This window comes from Bacillus rossius, chromosome 2 (genome assembly GCF_032445375.1).
Source record: "Bacillus rossius redtenbacheri isolate Brsri chromosome 2, Brsri_v3, whole genome shotgun sequence".
NCBI lineage: Eukaryota > Metazoa > Arthropoda > Insecta > Phasmatodea > Bacillidae > Bacillus > Bacillus rossius.
The window spans coordinates 106,048,879-106,069,846 of NC_086331.1; the positions used below are offsets into that span (position 1 = coordinate 106,048,879).

The 20,968-nt window shown below is 32.7% G+C and overlaps 1 protein-coding gene across 3 annotated transcripts in view; it reads left to right on the top strand.

The window, feature by feature from the left end:
* LOC134529569 (tetratricopeptide repeat protein 28) overlaps positions 1–20,968 on the top strand; it is a 221,506-nt gene that overhangs the window by 93,500 nt on the left and 107,038 nt on the right. For all 3 annotated transcript variants that reach the window (XM_063363794.1, XM_063363795.1, XM_063363796.1), the window contains 3 exons: positions 5,568–5,807; positions 11,483–11,761; positions 16,721–16,949. In XM_063363794.1, coding sequence (XP_063219864.1) covers positions 5,568–5,807; positions 11,483–11,761; positions 16,721–16,949 — 748 coding nt within the window. The remainder of the gene's footprint in view (positions 1–5,567; positions 5,808–11,482; positions 11,762–16,720; positions 16,950–20,968) is intronic.

The window sequence follows — 20,968 nt, forward strand, 5'->3', positions numbered from 1 at the left end:
AGGACAGTTGAAAAACTATAGCAGGTAAATTCTTTTTTATTGAGAATACATTTTACACTGAATTTTTTTAGGATCGCAGCTAGCACATATATTAGGTGAACTTATTAAAGAAGAAGTGACTGTTTTCTGGCTACATTATTTCAATGTTTGTGTATCATTTGAACCAGAATATTAATGGTATAAAACCAAACAACAGAAACATTGTATAGGTGCAACATGTTTTACAGAAGCTTTCGATACTGTTACCCATACCACACAAAAATTTGACACATTTAAGTAATGCTGCAGAAATGTTAACAATATTTCCATTTATATAACATATCTGGAATATATCTGAAACGTTGTGTGCTGTACAGGTAGTGGCACTCATGCAAAGGACCAACGTCTGTTTGAGCAAGCGGGAATGGGTAGTTATGTCTGTGCAATTGGTAGGCCTCTGCGAATATTCAAATTTTCGAATACGAATAATAAACTATTCGATTAAACCTAGAATACTAACACTTTGAAATAACAAATATTAGTTTCCTAATGAATATTAGACATAGAATACCTTGTGAGTTTGTCTTATACCAACATTCACTGTTGAGGTTAAGTCATTTCTGCAATATAAATACTCTTTTTTGATGTTTTAATGGGACTACATTATCAAAAACATGAACACTAAGTGACGTTTTAAACACGCTACAAGTATTCAAAGTTTTATTTTTTTTTCATGGCTGTCTTGCTAAACAGTAACAGAAAAACCGTGTGGACAATTCAAAACACGGCACATTTGTCATTTCAAACTTGAAAACAAAATATAGTTTGTATTCATTTCGTCACACGCACGAGAAGTAGTAAAAAAAATAAACAAATGTCAACAACCTTGGGCTGACACCACAAAAGATGTACACTCCAATGAGATGGGCATTAAAAGAAGCAATTGTCGTAGTTTCAAAGGCTTGTAAATCTATAGTCACAATCAATCTAACACCATGTGATACAGTAGCAGCTAACTTGCTGTATAGGTATATATCTATGAGGAAGCAGATGTTGCTACTCAAAAATGAAAAATATACTAAAAAATTTAAATTATGGTTTAAGATTCCAGACTAAAAAATTAAAAATTGTTTTTATAATATTGCTGAACTAAAATACAATTTACCTAGTGACTGTTAACAACAAATACTCTTGAATAACTAGGGTTTAAATATGTAAATATATAATCATTCAATCACCAAATTGAAAATATAGTATTAAAAAAAATTAACATATTTCGAAAAATAAATTGCAATGGACTTCATGGTGTTTTGCGGTACGCAAAAATTTTCTGGATCAAAATGCAGAGTAGCAGGTTGTAGAAAATAAGGTGAATAGGAACTGAAATGAAAGGTTGTTTAGTTAGTTAAGTTAGGTTAACTGCATAATTTAAAAAACCATTATTTCATAATTTTAATATTCATTTTCCTTATAATTATTGTAGCTGACTTAACCAACCTTTCTCTTTAGTATTATTTATCTACTTTTCCAGAAGTTACTACAAGATATAAAAATTTTTTTTATCATGATTATGTTTCTTATTCTTACTATTCATATTCGCGAATAATTTGATATTCGTATTCATATTCGATTCTAGTAAAAAAAAAATGATATTCACACAGGCCTAGCAATTAGTCATTAAATACTCAGTGACACACAAGTCTGAAACAGTAGACAGTCAGAAGGGTCTCCCTTCATGGGTTAAGGGCTAGCACACGTTACCTCAAACCTAGGGGCTGTGGTTCGAATTCCACCATGGGTATGGACCTTGGTTTTAGAGTTAGCTAGTTTGTAAGCAGCTCCCCAAAACTTGATTATGTTAATATAGTATCAAATATAAAAAATAGGGATGTGCCAATCAAATCTTAAAATCCCATGAAATTTAAGTATTCAAAGATTTGATGTTGGATGGAAAATATATTAAGAAAAATAATTGACAAAAGGGAAATTCAGAAATGCAAACACTAGCACCTGTAAGGTTTACAAGAATTTAGTTATTTAATATTTATCTCTGCAGAAGCTATCAAAGAATATTTGTAAATACCACAAACTACAATTGTGTGTGACCGTTTGTTTAGCACTTCAAGTACGGTATTTTATTGCATAATTGTCACACATTTTATGCTAAAACATAGCTGGAAAAGTAGGGGTGCGATTTTTATGTGAGAAAATATTTATGTTGGGGTTAAGTTTTTCATAAATACAAAATATGTGGCATGGAAAGTACCTTAAATTGAAAAGCAGAGTATAAAAAAGCACGCCAAACAATTTAAATTTGTCATACAACAAAAACATATTTCATTCAACTTAAAATCTAAAACTGAAAACCATGACCAGAACGTGAGCCGGAACTAAAGTAGTGTACCGTACCCGTAACTATTGTCGTAGTTCACACTTTCCAAGAAAGAGTGCAGGCTATCCAATGTAGTTTTAGTTTACTCTGCACGAGACAGAGTGTGCACATTGCATGCAATCTGTGAACTATCAGTGTCAATATTCTACTATGTGCGCACACTGTACGGGCATCAAAATAACCAAACATGAATGGTGCTTACTTATGCATGCTACTTTTTATATGCACAGCACAGTCATAGTGATCGTTTTTTCTGGTACTTAAATAAGTAAGCAGTAATATCCTAATGGCAAATTAATTTCAACTTTAAAATACATAATTTTATATGGGAAAAGAAGTCCATGGGCAACATCTTACATGAGAAAAAATAACATACATTTTAAGGAAAAAATGATGCGACTGAAACATTTTACTGTATTGAATGGGAAATCATTTTGTTCGAGTACATATTAAACGTGTTTTTAATTACTTTAATTTTCCATTATAACTACCACACTGCCTGACAGCAACTTGTAAACCGATTGCTGTTGCACGGTGCTTTGTCCTGTGTGATCTATGGCAAGGTTATATTTACTACATACACGAACTCTGAATCTAACAGCGGAACCAAAAACGTCATGCAACGTTTATGTGAGAATTTGTTTTCAAAATTTTTACGGCCAAAATAACAGTGCAACGATAATGCGAGTGCGAAGACTATATGATAAAACATCGTAACATTTTGGATGCAAAAGGAATTTATGTCCTAACATGTAAATATAATAATTATTTTTTCTTTAAAAATAGAAAAATTAATTGGTTGAATGTTTCTTGAAAACTTACAAATTGTTGTGTTTTTGCTTATATTTTATTCCTGACTCTTTTAATATAGATTTGGATTCAAGGAACTCTTATAAAAATTCAATTTTGGGCCTGATTTGAGAAAAACAAATTCAGGCCATATCTAATAAAAAAAATAAAAGGGATAAATTGAGGGGAACTTGTAACGTTGCAAGAACCCTGCCCTCCTAGCTAAATATTTTTCTTTTAAACATTTTTTTTGTATATGTAAGTATTAATAAGTCAATGTTTTCTGAGTGGTGTATATGTTATGAAACAGTATAATCAGACGTTATGGCTATTAATATATGTTATTTGCACGTGCTATGTGTTTTAAGAAGGTATTTTGTATTTTATTAGACATTTTTAATCATTACTATTTTTTATGTAATCATTCACAAATAAGTCGCTGTACTAGACTTTTGCCTATCTTGGCCTACTTTTTCAAGTTTTTCTCAATAAGTTTAATTTTGTAAACTAATTTGTATTATGATTGCTGTTTTTAATTATCATTAACGTATTGCAATATATTTATAGATCACGGGACTGTGTCTGGGCTGGGGTGATGTATAGAAAGAGAGAGGCATAAGAGACATGTAAGTGTGAGTGAGAAAGAAACAGTGATTCCCCGCCAACAGAGATAAAAGCTGGGATTCCCCACTGGTCGTGGGAAATGTGTGATAACTGCTGTCTCACGGTGTGGGAGAGAGAAGGAGAATGTAAAGTCCCTAGCTCTATGGTTAGAAAACTGTTTTCAATATGTGTTCTGTGTTCTTATTGGCTTGTATCAGTAAGTTTGAATGAAGCGTGCGTGTGATTGGTCGGTGAGGTCATGTGACTTCTCCTCCCTGCATGGAGGAGACAGTGGCAGGACTTCTCCAGTCGTCTGCCGATTGCTGCACCAGTAGGTCGCATTCGGTGGCTTCTCGCCAAATTATGTAGAATTTGTGGAGATATAATTTAATGTTGGTGGTCAGAGCCATGCCGAGTATTAAGTCAACCTAAGTTTTTTTTTATTTCATTCGGAGAGTACCAAATTAGAAATTGTGATCACCGACGTCGGCGTTTTGGCTCGTGGCGAAATTCGTTTTCGCTGGGTGCGGTCATGTTTAAGGCCGCACTAATTTTGTGTACTTGCAGTAAAATATTACTGAAGGACGTTAGTTTTCTCTAATTCTCATCTTGCAAGCTGCGTGCGTTTTTTTGACAGGCGGATGTACGATTGGAACGAGTGAGAAAGAATTGAAAAGGGTTTGGATTCATCTGTGCATTTTAGTTTGAAAAAATAAAAACAACAAAATTACAATCGGCATTGAACATCTGTTTATTTTTGTATATAACGAACCGTTATAAACTGTTACAAACAATAGTTTAGTAAAATTTAAATGAGAAACTGAATGCTACAATATAACAGGTTTTTTAAAATACAATAAAACTTCATATTAATTTTTCACTATGTATTTACGTATTCTCACAATTAATGTAATTTTGTATAGTATGTTTTGTACATTAAAACCAATGTTAAACATTCCCTAAAATTACACTGCTGGGAAATGTATATCATTATTTATTTAAATGTAAAAAATTGAAATTGATGCAATCAGAGCTAGTTGAGTGGTTCTCAGCAAACTGATCTCAAAAATTAAGTATTACAATATTATTTTAAATATACATATTTTCTTACGCAGCACCAATCGATAGTATTGATTAATAGCACAAAAGTGATACATTGCTCATTGTGCTGTACATAGCATGATGAAAGTGATAACATATTGTATCTCCAATTTTTGATATCTTTGATTATTTAGTCAAAGTGTGAAAAAGTTTTTTTTTTATAAAATATTCTTTTTTATATTTTAAAACTAGTTTCATACCACTTTTTTAAAAGTATGTGATGTGACATTTAAAAATGATTTAGTAATGTCATTTTTAAGTGGAGAAAATCTTTGCTAACCAGAAAATGAGCTTCGAATTTCTTACCTTTTACTTTTAACCAACTTCACAGTATACTAAACCTTGTTATTTCTGGCTTCTATTGTAAATTTATGTGGCACATGGACACACATTTGTTAAAAAAAAGATTATCAAAAGGTTTTCATAAGGCATCATTTGATTGCTATCATATATTTTAATAATAGCAGTCACAATCATCATAAATGTTTTTAAATTTTTTTTATTAATAGTTTAAACAGACTTATTTTTGTTTATGAGGAGCAAAATGCCAAATGTATACTGGAACTATAATATAACAACCAATACTATTATACTTTTGTTATGTAGTTTTAGATGTGTTGGAACAGGGTTTGCTGCAAAAAGTTAATTATTAACCAATGTGCAAAAATATCTGTTGAAATTTGTGTTACAATTGGTATTTCAGGCTAAACGATGGCATGAGCGACAGCTAGACATGGCATTGGCATCTAGAGACAAAATGGGAGAAGGTAGGGCATGCTCTAACCTGGGGATTGTGTATCAACTTTTGGGCGAACACGATGCTGCGCTCAAACTACATCAAGCTCACCTCAACATAGCACGAATGCTGCAAGATCGAGCTGGCATGGGTCGAGCATATGGCAATATTGGAAATGCCTACAGTGCCATGGGATACTATGAGCAGGTATCTTGTTTGTACGTAAAGTTTAAGTGTATATTTTTAGGATGTGTTTTATATGATTTTGGATCCAATGCTGTTAAAATAAAGTTATCTCTCTATGTCTTGAGCTAAATCATGGTTAAAATTTGTTCATGGTATGCCAAATTTATTAAAATGTTTGATGAGCCATTATAAAATGTAGTTTTTGTTGTTTTAAGTAGATAGTAATAGTTGCTGCTGACTGTTGAAGGGTGGAACTTGAATAACATATATATAATAAGTAAATAATTACAGTTCAGGTTATATGTACAGTAGAACCCTGTTATAATGTTTTATGGAGACATAAGTAGGAACTATCAATGAATCTATTGTCAGTGTTTGAACTTTTTACCAATGAACTCATCAAGCTATGTAAACAAATTTAATGTTGAAACCACTGATGGGTACACTCAATGTTTGAATTTGCTTAAGCAAGCCAACAATTTTTCAACTTCGTCATGTTTCCAGCTTCTATTTTATTTGTCTTTAAAGAAACACTGCCACATTTCTGTAAAATCCTCTCAAGATTCTTTACGACATTCAGAGCAGGAATGCTTATTTCCGATTATTTCGCCACATGAAAATCTGTAATTTTAGAATTCCTACCTATGAATGAAATAAACTCTTCCCAAGCAATAAAAACCACTTTTTTTGTCATTACGGAATAGTTGGCAACTAAAATATTTTAGGACTACCTACATACATCTGAAAACACACTAGAATAGCAAGAAACAAAATAATTGTTTGTTTTTTTTCCAAGACAAGGGGGCCCACATACACGTAACTGCGAACATGCGCTAACTTGTAGGGCTTGCACATTTCCACCTTGTTTTTGCATACAATCCTATTTGAAAAATCATATATGGTTTAGCAGTGATTGTAAAGAAAAACATACAGAAAGTGTAAAGTAAACCTTTTAACGTGTTCAACTTGTAAGCTTATACCTCTCTTAGTAAGCATAAACTCACATCCCCGCATAAATAACATGTGTCTTCTTTTGATGCTCATACTTTTTGCCAAAAAAGTAAATTAAAGAAAAGGTGCATCGTACCATCAGAACAGCTTAAATTAACATGCCTGTGCGAGCAAATGGACATTTACTACAATTCGTAAATTCCAAAATATATTTAAAGCCAACAAGTTAGAATCGCAGGAGCAAAAAATAAAAACACTTTTGAAAAACCTTTAAACACACTGTAATTGCAAAAATTATGCTGAAATATTTGGCTACAATAAGCTGGGTGCATGGATAATTTACCATACACATTATCATAGCTAGAAAGAAAACCCCAAAATTGAAACTATTTTGACTTCCCTTTCGCTTAAAAAGGAAATATACATTTTGCACAAAACTTATAAAATACCTGAAATGCTGGATTAAAATATACAATCACCAACCTGCTTTAAAACTACATAATTTAGAAATCACGCAATTAAAAACATATACTCCATTAAAAAATTTACAAAAGATTCTTATACAAAATTAGAAGCCTCCTATTTCTTAATTTAAAAGTTTCATGCGCGCACATTATAACACACTCTTGTATTACTTTTTTCTGTCAGTGTTTTTCCGCCCAAATAAAGAAATGTATTTTTTCTCCGAAAAGGAATTATAAAATACACCAGTTTAACAAGTCGTTTTGCACTTTCACTCACAATAGCAAAGCTCTCTGGTTTCGAAAAGGCCCTTATGCAAAAGCCTTATACCTTAGGCCCTTTGCTGCAATCGGATTTGCCTCCTGACAAACCACCCAAAAAAGGACAGGGCTGTTGTGAATTTTCGTGAATAGCTTCAACAGCAAGCACATCACAATTTGTTGCACAGCCGATTTTTGCATTAAATACACACCTTTAAGAAATGCATTATTTCTCTCACGTAAAAGTTTTATCAAGAAAACTCCAGTTCCCTTAAAACTTGTCCTTCAGTGCCACGTAAAACCAGCCAGTTCATAGGCCGCATTAAAATTGCACGCACTGCGCGAGCGATCAGGTGTTCATGCCAACCGGGGAAAGACTGTTTGACAACTCCGTTCTTCTCCCCTCTGCTAGTTTCATTTCCCCTCCTCTACACGAGCAGTGGCAGGATAGTAACAAATTTAAGTTCAACACTCTCATTATTTAAATTCTAAAATTTTGAAATAGAAAATATAAACACTAAAAAAATAAATACTGAATGGATATATTTATAAACTATTACACTTTAATTTTAGTGCAACCATACCTTTAAAGTTCGTAAGTTTTCCAGAACATTCTCAGACATTCATGGTTGTTAAGCCAGCATAAAAAAAAATTAAACTAAATTAAATAATATAAAATTAAAGTAAACTAAAAAGCAATTTAGATAATTAATTTAAAAACCTTTCCAAAAGCATTAGAAAGTTACCAAAGTAACAAAGTAGAAATAAATTTAAAAAAACAAATAGAATATTTTAAAACGGGGCAACATTAGAGAGACCAAAGCGATAGCGATGTATCAATCTTCACAGATGGGATAAGTGTTGGAATAATTAGGTTTTTAAACTTTTTTTTTGCATTGATTACATTTTAGAAAGCAAACGTTATAAGCAGGAAATGCACCATGTTCAAAATAATACATATAATAACAACCAACTAAGTTGTATGAAACATTATTTTTAATGTCAGGTAAGCTTGTCAGTAGTTTGCAATGAGATGAAATTACTGCATCTGATTAAGATAAAGTACAACAAAACAAATCATACTTTTTCTAGTACTTGATTTCTGACAGAACTTGTGGTAATTTTTATTCATTTGGTTTTTTACCTCCTAGACTTTTTTAGACAATTTGCCCACTTGCAATAAATAATTTTTCATGATACTTTCACTGTGTTAAAATTATTTTCACACTTGGTACCAGTCCGTGCCAACTGTAAATTATATAATACTGTCACTCAGTTCTTTTACAGTACTATAAGAAATTGTCAACATTAATTTTATGACAACATGCCATGAAAACAAATAATATGACAGAAAACATTTTCATTGACTCCTAGTTACCTCTGTTTTTTTTTAATGTTGGTGGAACAGCAAAATTATTTGATTGTAGAGTTTCCATTAGTAGTATAGCCCAATTTTTGCTTTGGGCGATCCCAGTGTATTTTTGTCAATGTTTCCACTTGCTATTAATTAGCTTTTTTTTGTTGGTGGGCATCAGGATCAGTTTAGTCACTGTACTTCTTCACTTATGAACCTGTGAGTGTAAAAAAGTATCAGTTTGAGATATTACCCTGGGTGAAATCATGTCTTTTATTGTGAGCACTTACTCAACCTGAAAAAATTACCAGTGTCAATTGAAAATTTTGTGAAGGCATGCAGAAGTTATATGCAAAATTTAATAACGTCATCAATCATGGGTTTAGAAACTGATTCCAGTTTGCAAACAGGTCCCAAGAATGACAAGCTTGTTTGTAACTGCCAACTTTTCAATACAGTATGTTCCATGGTCACAGGCAGACTATGATGTCACACTTCAATATGAACTGTACTATAATGCCGCAAATTAACACAAACAATATTTATAGCCCTTGATTCTCTATGTTGTGTCGGCACTGTTAGTGGAGAATCTCCATAAGTCTTGGCAAGTCAGAAACTGTATGACTTGGTTCATGTCAAAGAGTAACAAAAAAAAGTTGTGTGTACTTATGTAAATGCATTAGAAGTTATACTTAATTGGTTTTGAGAGTTACAATGAAATTTATTAAGTTATAAAAAGGAATAATAATCTTTCATTAAATAATAAATATTTATTTGTCCAGCATGTTCATGCTTAGGTTAAAGGAGGGAATGTTTCTAGCGCTGTCAGCCCGCGTGAGAAGATAATTGCCAGAACGGTCCAGATGAACATCAGAACGCAGTTACTACTCCAATTTTGAGTATAGGGGGGGGGGGGGGGGTGCACCCGGTCAGATGGTGTGTAAGATCTACCCCAAAACGTGTCTTAGCCTGTCAGGATAGCCCAGACCTTCTTCCTTATGTTTGTGGCAGAATGTTTACCACCCGATTTATACAAGTTTCATTCACCACGTTTTGAACAAAACTTAGCAATGGGCGAGAACTGCGCCGTGCCTGGCGCTGTTTTACAGGCGCAGATTTGTAACTACGTGACTGTTAAACAGCTAGCTAATACCGTGGGTTAGTAATGTGTCTGAATAATCATATAAACAGTATTTCTCTGAATTAAGTTTTCACTAAATTTATGTCAGAAAATTTAGTAAAAATAAAAAAATACTCCATGTAAATAACCTTAAATAATTGAGATAAATTTTAATTACTAATGAAAATCAATAAATATGCTAAATTATTTATTCTCATTTATTAACTTTTATTATTTATTAAAGAATTTATAGTTTATAGTGCAAATAAATTATACATACCGGAAAATAACATCACTTATAAATACATTTGAAAATGTTTGTATACATAATTTCCTTCGCTAATATTCACAATAAATGATTTTTTTAATTATATGGACCAGAATTCAATATCATTAAAATATATGATTTAAAAGCACACATATAATTTTATTTGTATGTAGCCTTTTTTCATCCAGTTAATTTTGGTTGCTTGCTGCACACGCATTGTCAAAATTCATTCTCATCATTTTTTCGTAACACACCTAATACAACTTAACCTCACTTACATAAATAAACAGGGAAAAGTTTTAAAACACAATGTCTATAACTAATATTTACAATAAATAAAAATTATATGAACCAGTATTCAATTCAGTCACTGAAGTATAAGATTTAAAAGCACATGTATAATTTTTGTTGATAGTAGCTTTTTTTTTCCTACCTGTGAAAATTATTCCGGGGCATCGTATAAATAAACAGTCATCATTTTTTCATAACATGCCTAAAGAATTACAACTTCAAAAAAAGACTTTGATATTCAATTTAATGTAGTTTTTGAGAATACCAAAGAAAAATTCAATGAACGTAAGGAAATCAGCAAAACTGTCAAGTGAAAGGAATGAATGTGTTGGAGAATTCTTGGGTGCCCAGAATCACCACAAAACCCTAATTTTAACTTCTCTTACGTTCAACATAAAGTCTAGATCATGTAGAACATGTCATTTTAATCTTGATTGGGAGTGAGGTGGTGCAGTGGTACGACACCGGACTCTCATTACAGAGGACTCGGGTTCAAATCCTGTTCCGCCTGTCATGATTTCAGTTTTTGGAAGATTCTCAAAATCTCTTCACGAAAATACTGGAATGGTACCTAACTATAGGCAATGGGCGATTCCTTACCCGGTTGCCTGAACTATGTTATGTTTATCCATCTCGGATGTCTTCTCTGCCAACAAGATGTTATGCCCAAGTAAAAAAAAAATTCAGCTGAAAATTAAATTTTTTAGTTTTTGGCATTATGTATTGTGCTGATAACTACATGCACTTACAGTGTAAATATCAACCAGATCACGCAGACTCGGAAAAGTGTACTTAATAAACTGCAAAAAATTTATACCAATAATAAAAATATGTTTAAGATTAATTTTTTTTACTGTTACACTACTGTGTTTTACATTATTTTTTTATAAATGTAGCAATTTAATATCTAACCATCTCTTGGTTGGTTTATACCTAATCATACTTCAAATGAGGTCAGTTATTTAAATTTTTTAATGTGTGTTGTTGCAGGCTATAAAGTATCACAAGCAAGAGCTGACGATATCCAAAGAAGTAAAGGATCGCAGTTCAGAAGCATCGACTCACGGCAACTTGGCTGTAGCTTACCAAGCTCTGGGGGCTCATGAAATGGCTCTGTTACACTATCGAGCACATCTCAATACTGCAAGGGAACTGAAGGACACTGCTGGGGAGGCTTGCGCTCTGCTCAACCTTGCTAACTGTCTGTCTTCCCGAGCCGAGTTTTCCCAAGCTGTACCTTTCTATGAAAACTATCTTATGCTTTCACAGGTACATATACATTGACATATCAATATGACATTTGCATGCTCTTTGAGCTTGCTATTCAAAAAGAAATTGCATCTAAAATTACATTTAAGAAAATCCATTGAACCAATTTTAAATGAATAAAACTATACAATTTGGAATACATTTTTAGCATTTGATTATAAAGTCATCAGCATGTATAAAACTGTTTTTAAGGAGAGACATATAAAATTTATTCCCCATGTTGTGTATTTAATTTTTGCAGTATATTTTCAGAATTATCTTCATTCATCAGTAATATAAAAATTTCTGATAAACTTAGAGAATATCATAACCCTGAGAGCTTGCTAATGGGGACTGAAGTAGCTTTGTAAATCTGAGTTTTATTTTTAGTGTGTATAGTTTTGTTCTCCTTTATCATGTTATTTTTGGGAGATACCAATGATTTACAAATGTAGATGTAAATGTCATCCTATAGCTCAGTAGTTTTAAAACTAGATACTGTCTCAAAGATAAAAGTACTTCAGATTATAAAAGTCAAAAGGAGATACAATATTTACCATATTACTCAGATAAAAACTGAGGGTTTTATTTTATGTAACATGTGCATACAAACATATGACAGCAACACATTATAGTCCATCCTAAAAACAAATACACCTATTTGACAGCTAGTGCGTAAAAACATTCCACAAATCAACATGGCAGCTTGCAGACAGTGATAACATAAATAATATTTTTTTCATGATGAAGAGAAATATTATTTTTAAGTGGTGTACATTGAAAAAATAATGCAGTAGGTCGTCTTTAATGGGGCACAATGAGGACCACCGTGATGCCAGATTAGCGATTTTGCCGTTAATATACACACCCGCCCCTCAAAGTAACATTGTTCAGTTTGCGCAGTTTTGAAGTAATGATGCCAATGAAATACAGCTTGGTTCGAAGTGTTTTCAGCCAGTTTTTATAGTATTATGCCATTCCACAAGTTAGCATTAGCTCTGTTGAGAAAGTCCATAAGCTTTCAGTACTATTTCACCCCTTGCCAATAGGATGTGCTTGTGGCAAGTTATGTAATTAGAGATTCAAGTGTTACAGTTGGTAGAAAAGTGATGGGTCAATTCCTGTTTTTTCCCGGTTCTCAGACGGTACCGGTTCTTAAAAATCTGTCCTCGGTTCTCGGCCCTCGGTTCTGACTTCAAAAATAAAATAAACATTATTCACACATTATTTATGAGGTGTTTCAAGTAATAAACTTTTAATTGTTTCGGCTACAAAAAAGCACTAAAAAGCCTGTATCTAGACTTCCATCTTAACAATTTATTGTTTATAACACTGAAAAATAATAATTTAATTGTATTGTTTTTTCCTCAATGTTTTTATTGTATGCTTACAAAGAAATGCATTCGCATGATGTTTCAGTCTTTAAAGAGGCTATCAAAACAAATTAAAAGGTTTAATATAGTTTTCAAGCTACAGCAAACACACCAACCTATTGCAAATGTAATATGTATTAGTGAAAAATAATTCTAAATAATATAGAGAATACTTAATAAAACTAAAATTTATTATATTAATCTAGCAATTACCTCAAGAAAGCTACATACACCCTCCTTTAAATCATAGGAATAAAAATAAAATATTACAGTAATGGAAATAACTTGCCAAACATTAATTTTGAAGGTTTATGAAAACAATAAATTTTTTAAAGACAAAAAAAATTACATTATGTACATGTCATCCTGAAGAGTGTAACGTAACATTAGAAAAATCAGTATTTTTCATACTTTTAACACCTGTTATCTGAACTCTTGTACGTTATCCTCTAATATTTACATCTGACCACAATAATAACCTTCATAAAGTCGGGACAGATTCTGTACATGTCTGCTCACACTAGGTCAATCCGATATCATCTTAATGAACCACCATCGGGTCGTTGGAATCATTGGGAACTTCATTTTGAAGTTCCCAATGATTTTTGTTCGATGATCAAAACACAGTTGTGCCACAGAAAGAATGGTTGAACCAGATAATGAAACAAGATTATGCCTGATTCTAATGGTGAAACTGGCCATTAGCATGTCTCATTTCTTACAAAATTTCTTGGTCACTTAGAAAGGAACATAGTCTGTCTATCTAAAGCAATCACAAGAGCCCATTCTATTTTTTATCATCTTCATTGGTGATCTTACTCAAGTAACCTTTTCAATATCCACAGATGGTAAAGTAATTGCAGCTGAAGAAACTAAAATAATCATATTTAATTTAAAACCTAAACATAATAGTTTACACACATTATGCAAATAAAAACCAATCTTATCAAATACAGTAATTTTTAATCAAGCATTGGTCACTTAAATGATCACTGTTCACTTTTATTGGGACCTTCAAAATATATATAATCTTCTGCTTCCAAATCTGATTTTAATATGTTCTCATTTTCATTAATAAAATGAAAATTTTATTATTGCTCCATTATTTTAAATAATTTAATTTCACATGGTACACAAATATTTTAGTAAATTCAACTCTAAAATTTTACCTATTGCAAAAGCATATTTTATAAATGTACTAAAAAATTTTTTTACGAAGATAAACACAGTAATTCTTTAATTTTTCAAGTAAATTATGTAGCAAGAAAGAATAATTATTACTGATTCTTTATTCATGAAAAATTTTCTCATCACAGAGTTTAAGAGTTCTAAGATTTTAAGAAATGTTTATTGAATTTAGTGTCTAAATGTCAATTGAATATGATCATATAATGAAACAGTATAATCCATTGATGTGTGAACAATTTCAATATGTACTCGTCTACAGATTTATAACTTTACAATATGCTAGTTTCAAATACTTTTAATTTTTCAAACTAAGAAACAACATTAAAAGTAAAATTTAAATGAGTCTAATTTTAATATCGGATTATTATTAATTACATGCTAATAACTTGATGTTTTCAATTTCATCTTTTCAAAGAGTAATTTAGAATTTTGTAGTCTAGGACTGTACTAACATTATGTAACTTTAATTTCTTGCTCTTGAATGTGCTGTAATGTTATTTTATTTTGTATATTGAGTTGTCTCAATGATTGTCTGAGGGCTGAGGTATGCCTTGGTCATCCCACTGGTATTCTCCTCGTGCAGTTTTTTTCTATATTATTGTACGTTTGTTGTAATTTTTTTGTAGTCATTTGCTACCCTGAAGATGGAAACTGCATTGTTGTCTAAAATGTTTAACCTTGACACTCCTACAACCCAGGAGCCAAGAAAACTCAGTAATTAAAAGCCTTGGTTCAAGTAATTACACTAATTAATCAACATTATTAAGAAAGTCAAGAAAATGGCTTTTTTTGACATGTAATTAATAAAAGAAATTAGATTGATCTATTATCACATTGAAATAATTAAGAGTCCAGAATTGTTCAGTACTTCGCTGATAATTAAATAGAAATAAATGTTGGTGCTTCTCTTAAGTACAGGTGCTCTGCAGTTGTCTCGAAGGCTGCGTATTGAGGAGAGATCCTCCGGACAGAAGACGAAGAAATTATGCAGGAAACCACCAAAAGCAAGGAAACCATTGTAACTGGTGAAACTATTGGATCCACTGCATAACAAATAATGCAGCGTATTAACATAAAATTAAAAACACCAAATCTGACACAAGGTCTTTAAGTTAGATTCCACTTACCAATTATGTAGGTAGAATTTGTTTCGTCATGATGTGATGATGATGAGAAGTTGGAGCACAGGAGTATCCATGCTCAGACGCGTGGCACAACACACATGAAAAAAATAAATAAATAAAAGATACCAGCCAAGAAACTACATGTCAAAGTGAAGAAGATTTGGGAAAACTATCCTCTTCTTGAATGATTACATGCTGTATCAATACTCTGGCACTAAGACTAGAAAAGAGAAAGTTAGGTGAGCATGGTGGTTGTGTCAGTTCACGACAATGGTTCAAAAGATAATCATGGCTTCGCAGTAACACCAGAGGGACGTGGGAAACTTAGTGTTTCAATCAGAGTGCGCTGGGTGGCAAAAGTAGGACTAGAGTTCGGGCAGTTCAGAATTTAGAAGTTTTGAGTGCCGGAGAGGTGGGGGGAGACCAAATTTAACAAGAAGTGTTTGCAGAAGTCAGGATGCTTTTGAGGAGCTGCAAAAAGGATTTAGGCACAGGGAAATATTTTTGCGCGAGCAAAACACAGCACTGGAAGGAAGGCCTTATGGTGGGGAGGAAGGGTAGTGTTTGATGCACTTTTGCTCAGGAAACAGAAAATGCTGTGAACTGCTCTGAGAAAAATAAATCAAGAACAACTGCCGCCAGGCGACAGGATGCTGTGAACACAGAACTGAAAGGCTAAAGAAAACTTTATAGAAATCTTGGGGGGGGGGGGGGGGGATTTTATTCATATATTTAAAATAATAGAATAAATATCGTTAAAAAAAATTTTACATTCAATACATTCCGTAAAATTAACTCAGAGTGGTACAGTTCTTAAAAATAGTCTGCCGACTGAGATCTGATTGATGTTATGATATGCTATGAAAATACAAAAAATTTAAAAAATAAGTATGACTATTTGTTTATAATCATTGTTTGAATAAATTTATCTGGGGTATTTTTTCATCATTGGGACTAATTTTTAAATAACTGTATTAGCTATTTTAAGAAAGATTTATATTGATTTTATGATCTCATGCCCTTTTACTGAGTACCAAATCCTGGTTGAGACTTCCAAGTATATATAAGATAATTATACAATTTTATACATATGTGTGCATTTTATACATTTTGTAAAACACTTAATTTGCATGTCCTCACTAATGTGTAGAGATTTTGATCATGTACCCGGATATTCATCGTGTGCATAGATTTTAGTTATGTGGCTTGGATGCAGTCACATGCATGGATCTTTGTGTGTATTGAGCTAAATAAAACAGTGTCAACATTTGGTTTTATATTCTGTTTGTTGTAAGGAACTTCACGATATAGAAGGCGAGTCAAAAGCATGCCATTTTCTTGGCTATGCTCATTATTGCCTTGGGAATTTCCGGGAAGCTGTCCGGTATTACGATCAGGACTTGGCTTTGGCAAAGGACTTGCAGGATAAAATGAACATGGGCCGAGCATATTGCAACTTGGGTCTGGCCCACTTGGCATTGGGTAATTTAGAGACTGCGTTGGAGTGCCAAAAATATTTTTTAGGTAAGTGAATGTACTTTTTTTTTTTTTTTAGTTTGTTCAATATAGCTGATTTAAAGTTTTTCTCCAACAAAAATCTTCAAAATAATTTATGAATGAGCCTGTTTTGATCATTTTTAATATGCTTTAGAGAGATGGATATCTGATTAGTGCTAGTTATTATGTAATATGTAGTTGTGTTGCTAGAAAAACTCCATCAATTTGATTGTGTTCAAGTTATCAGTCTGCAGATTGGATTTATGCAACTCTCATTCTCATTTCTCTTGCATAAATGTTTTCCATCACCTTTTAACTAGTATATCATTTCTGATATAATCTGCTTGATTTTTTCAAACTCTTTTTATTCCCTCCATTGCTAAGTGAGCTCACTCAGACTGCCACTTGCCTCCTACCAAGACGATCAAGGTTCAGTTCCCAGCGGCATCAAATTAGAAATTTTACGAATTGAAAATGTGGCTGTCTTTGCCGTTAGCCGGTAGGTTTTCTTGGGATACCCTTGTATCCCTGGGATTCTCCTATTTCCCCCATCTTTTTATTCGTAAATGATCCAAACATCTATTAATTCGTCGTCCTTTATCTCTAATTACAGTAAAACTCACTTAAGATGTTCCCGCATAATACATTTTTTTGTTTATTACATTTAAATAATTATTCTCTTGATCACTTCCAGATATCCCTATGTTAATTTTTCCCATTCAGAATGTTTGCGTTTATAGATGCTTCCCACATATAACGTTTATCATTTAAGGAATAATATAATGTAATAAAGCTTATTTTTACACTCGTAAACTATATTTATCATTAAACTCTTGAACAATTGTTTCAAAACATCAACAAACATGATCATCAAAACCTTTGCCGCAGGCCGCATGCTGTTAGATATATTTTTCGACCAATCATCTGCTTGCATTTGTATCCCTTGTGAGGCTGTTCCATCTGTACACCAATTCCCTCATTTGAGGCATAACCACCCCTCGTGTTTTCTTGAGTACATCAATAAATAATACATGAAAAGCCAGGAAGCTGCTTGGGCAAAGAAAAGGTGGGTACAATTAAACTCGAGGCAAACACAAGGGCAAACATTAAACAAATTTAATTATTCTCTAAAAGAAGGAGAATAAAATGGATTAACCCTTTCCTGCCTGGCGGTACTTGTGAGTCCCACAATGTTTGAAGCCCCATAGAAATAGTGTGTGCATGTTTGAAACCACATGCTGACTGTCGGGACCTCTGGGTCCCTGTATAGCTCCGCTCTGCCAGTTGTCGAAGAAGTTCGATTGACAGCCAAGAGGTTGCAGCACTAAAACGGCAGCGCTGCACCAGTCTGGAGCGCCCTTTTTTTTGTTTGTTGAGCTGGACATATGATAAATGCCTGTCAGTACTTAAAAGTCCCATCATTAAAAAAAATATTAAATATAAATAAAAAATTTTGGAAAAAATTATGGCCTCCTTTTATGCCTACTTAAATCTAAAAATGAAATAAAAATTAAAAAATTCAATTTTTTTACATTTCTAGGCAGGAAAGGGTTAAGTAGTGATTTAGTTAAATAAATAAAAGGTGGTTTATTTCAAGGCTCAACCTGTTTATTTGGCATGATAGTTTTCATTATTTTCTTGTGATAGTGGGTTGGTACTAGTTCTTTTTTCTGCTTAACCGTGTTAATTACATAAGATTGCAGATGGAAATTTATATTTAAACAGTATTAGAGAACCAATAAATGGTAAAAAAATTAATTGGACCTCGTTAGTTTAAAGAATTACAAAATTATACAGAGCAAAGTTACTGGGGGCCCCGGCCGTCAAAACTATTGATTACAAATATATTATTAATTGTACCTGGAATACAATTTTAAAATTTTCTTTAACCAACTAAGACATATCATAATCAAGCTTTTACAAAAAACTAATTTTTAAATTTAACTAGGATAGTTCATGGTTAAAATACTGCCTTAAAAATTTTTTTAGCCCAACCAGTGCAGGACTATGTTTAATTTAGGTAACAATTTCTGATTTAACAATATCAGATATCATGGATTGTTCACTGGCGCTGACTATAAGCGAGCAGAAGAGGTGGCGGCTCAAATGTTAGCCGGCTAAAGAGATGCATGTAATTCATATCAGGAAGAGGATGTAAACTAGTGGCTGAATTTAGTAATGGGCTTGAGCCGGAGAAAGACCCAAACTCTTGGACCCCAGTGGAACCAAAGGAAAAGGTGTTCCAGTGGTCAAGAATAGTAATAAAGGGGACAAGAAACAGGGATCTTAAAATCAGGGCAAAAATTAAGTAAAAAGTCAAACTATAGGCGAAAGGAGTAGAATTTCCCACTTACCATTCTGGGGGTAGAATGATGAAAATTACTCCCTTTGAAGATGCACTAATGTTAGCAGGAGCCACGTGCTAGTCATATGAAAAGGTTACCTAGTAAAATAAAAAAAATAGCACGAATATCAATCAAGAAATAAATAAGCTATGGATCACTCCCGGACTCCATGGGATCACATCCCTTAAGTCAGGGGTAAGCAACCTGGAAATGTAGGTGATCTACTGTAAGTCGCCACATGTTGAAATGATCTGTTGTTCTGTTTTATGGATTATACATAAGGAAGTTTATTTATTTATTTTATTTATTTATTTATTTATAAATTATGACATGCACACCAACATTCTGAGAAGAGATTACAGGGGTGTGCACGGTACAAAAACACAAACACAATACAAAAGAGACACCACATACAAAGAACACAAATCAAAAAAAATTAAAATTAAAAACAAAAAATTAATAAATTCAAAAATACAGAAAATTAGTGAATTTAGAATAATAGTAAATTTAGAATGCCAACAAACAAAGATACACTGTTAATTGAGTTGACTGCAAGTGCTACTAAAATAATTTACTAATTGTTACTATTAGGTGTAATCTATTATAATTGCTTATTAATCTAAAAATAATATCATTTTTTCTCTTGATTGTACAGTAAGTAGACGTTTACAAAATAGTCTCTCTATTTGGTTTTTTCCTGGTAGTTTTAAAATACCCTACTTTTTATGGTTACAGTACATAAAGAAATAATTATAGAAATAACTGAATTAAAGGAGGTCTGTTAGTTATAGACGTAACACTAAAAATTACAATAACATTGAAAAATATCTCCACTTAGTGGGAAACTTGGCAGGCACTTTGGTGAATAGCTGGTTACACTGAGACAAATGCATGATTCCAAATGTTCATCAGTTATCCTACTCCTGTACTTATTTTTGATGAAGTTCATATTGGAAAATGAAGACTCGCATAGGTACGTTGAAGCAAACAAGGCTCTCACTCGAAGTGCAACATCAGTGAGCACTGGATACTTCTCTTGAGGAATGACTTGCCAACAGGTCTTTGGTTCTGCAACACTTTTCACACACAAGTCATTTTTCAATGTAATAATTTCGAGTTCTGTAGCTATTCTATCAATGTTAAACGTTGTCTCCATTGAGGAAGTACAATCCTCAAGATTCATATTTGCCCATGGAAAAGAGACAAACTGGGATATCAGAGAAATCTTTTTGAATCCTGAAAATCTAGAGTCAAAATCATTTTTCAAATGAGACAAAAGTTTTACATGTTCGTCTCTTTCATATGGGGTCTCCAATGCTTCTACTTGAGCTTTCAGGGTAAGAAAGTGCCTTAAATCACCCCCTCTTAGGCTTTTCTCCCAAAATTTAAGTTTTTCAATTAAAGAATTGCTTCAGATATCATTTCAACCATTTCCCTATCTTTCCCTAGAAGTTTAATGTCAAATCATTGAGTTTTTCTGTGAGATCAACTAAGAAAGCTAAATTAAAAGCCACCTTGCATCCTCAAGAAGATTTGCCATGGAGTGTTCCTGTTCTTTCAAAAATGCTGTAATGGCAGGTAGCAGTTGAATGAATCTTTGAAGAACTTTGCCCTTACTCAGCCAACGCACCTCACAATGCAAAAGTAGCTCTCCATACTGCAGTTGTAATTCATCCAGCAAATCTTTGAAGAGTCATCTTT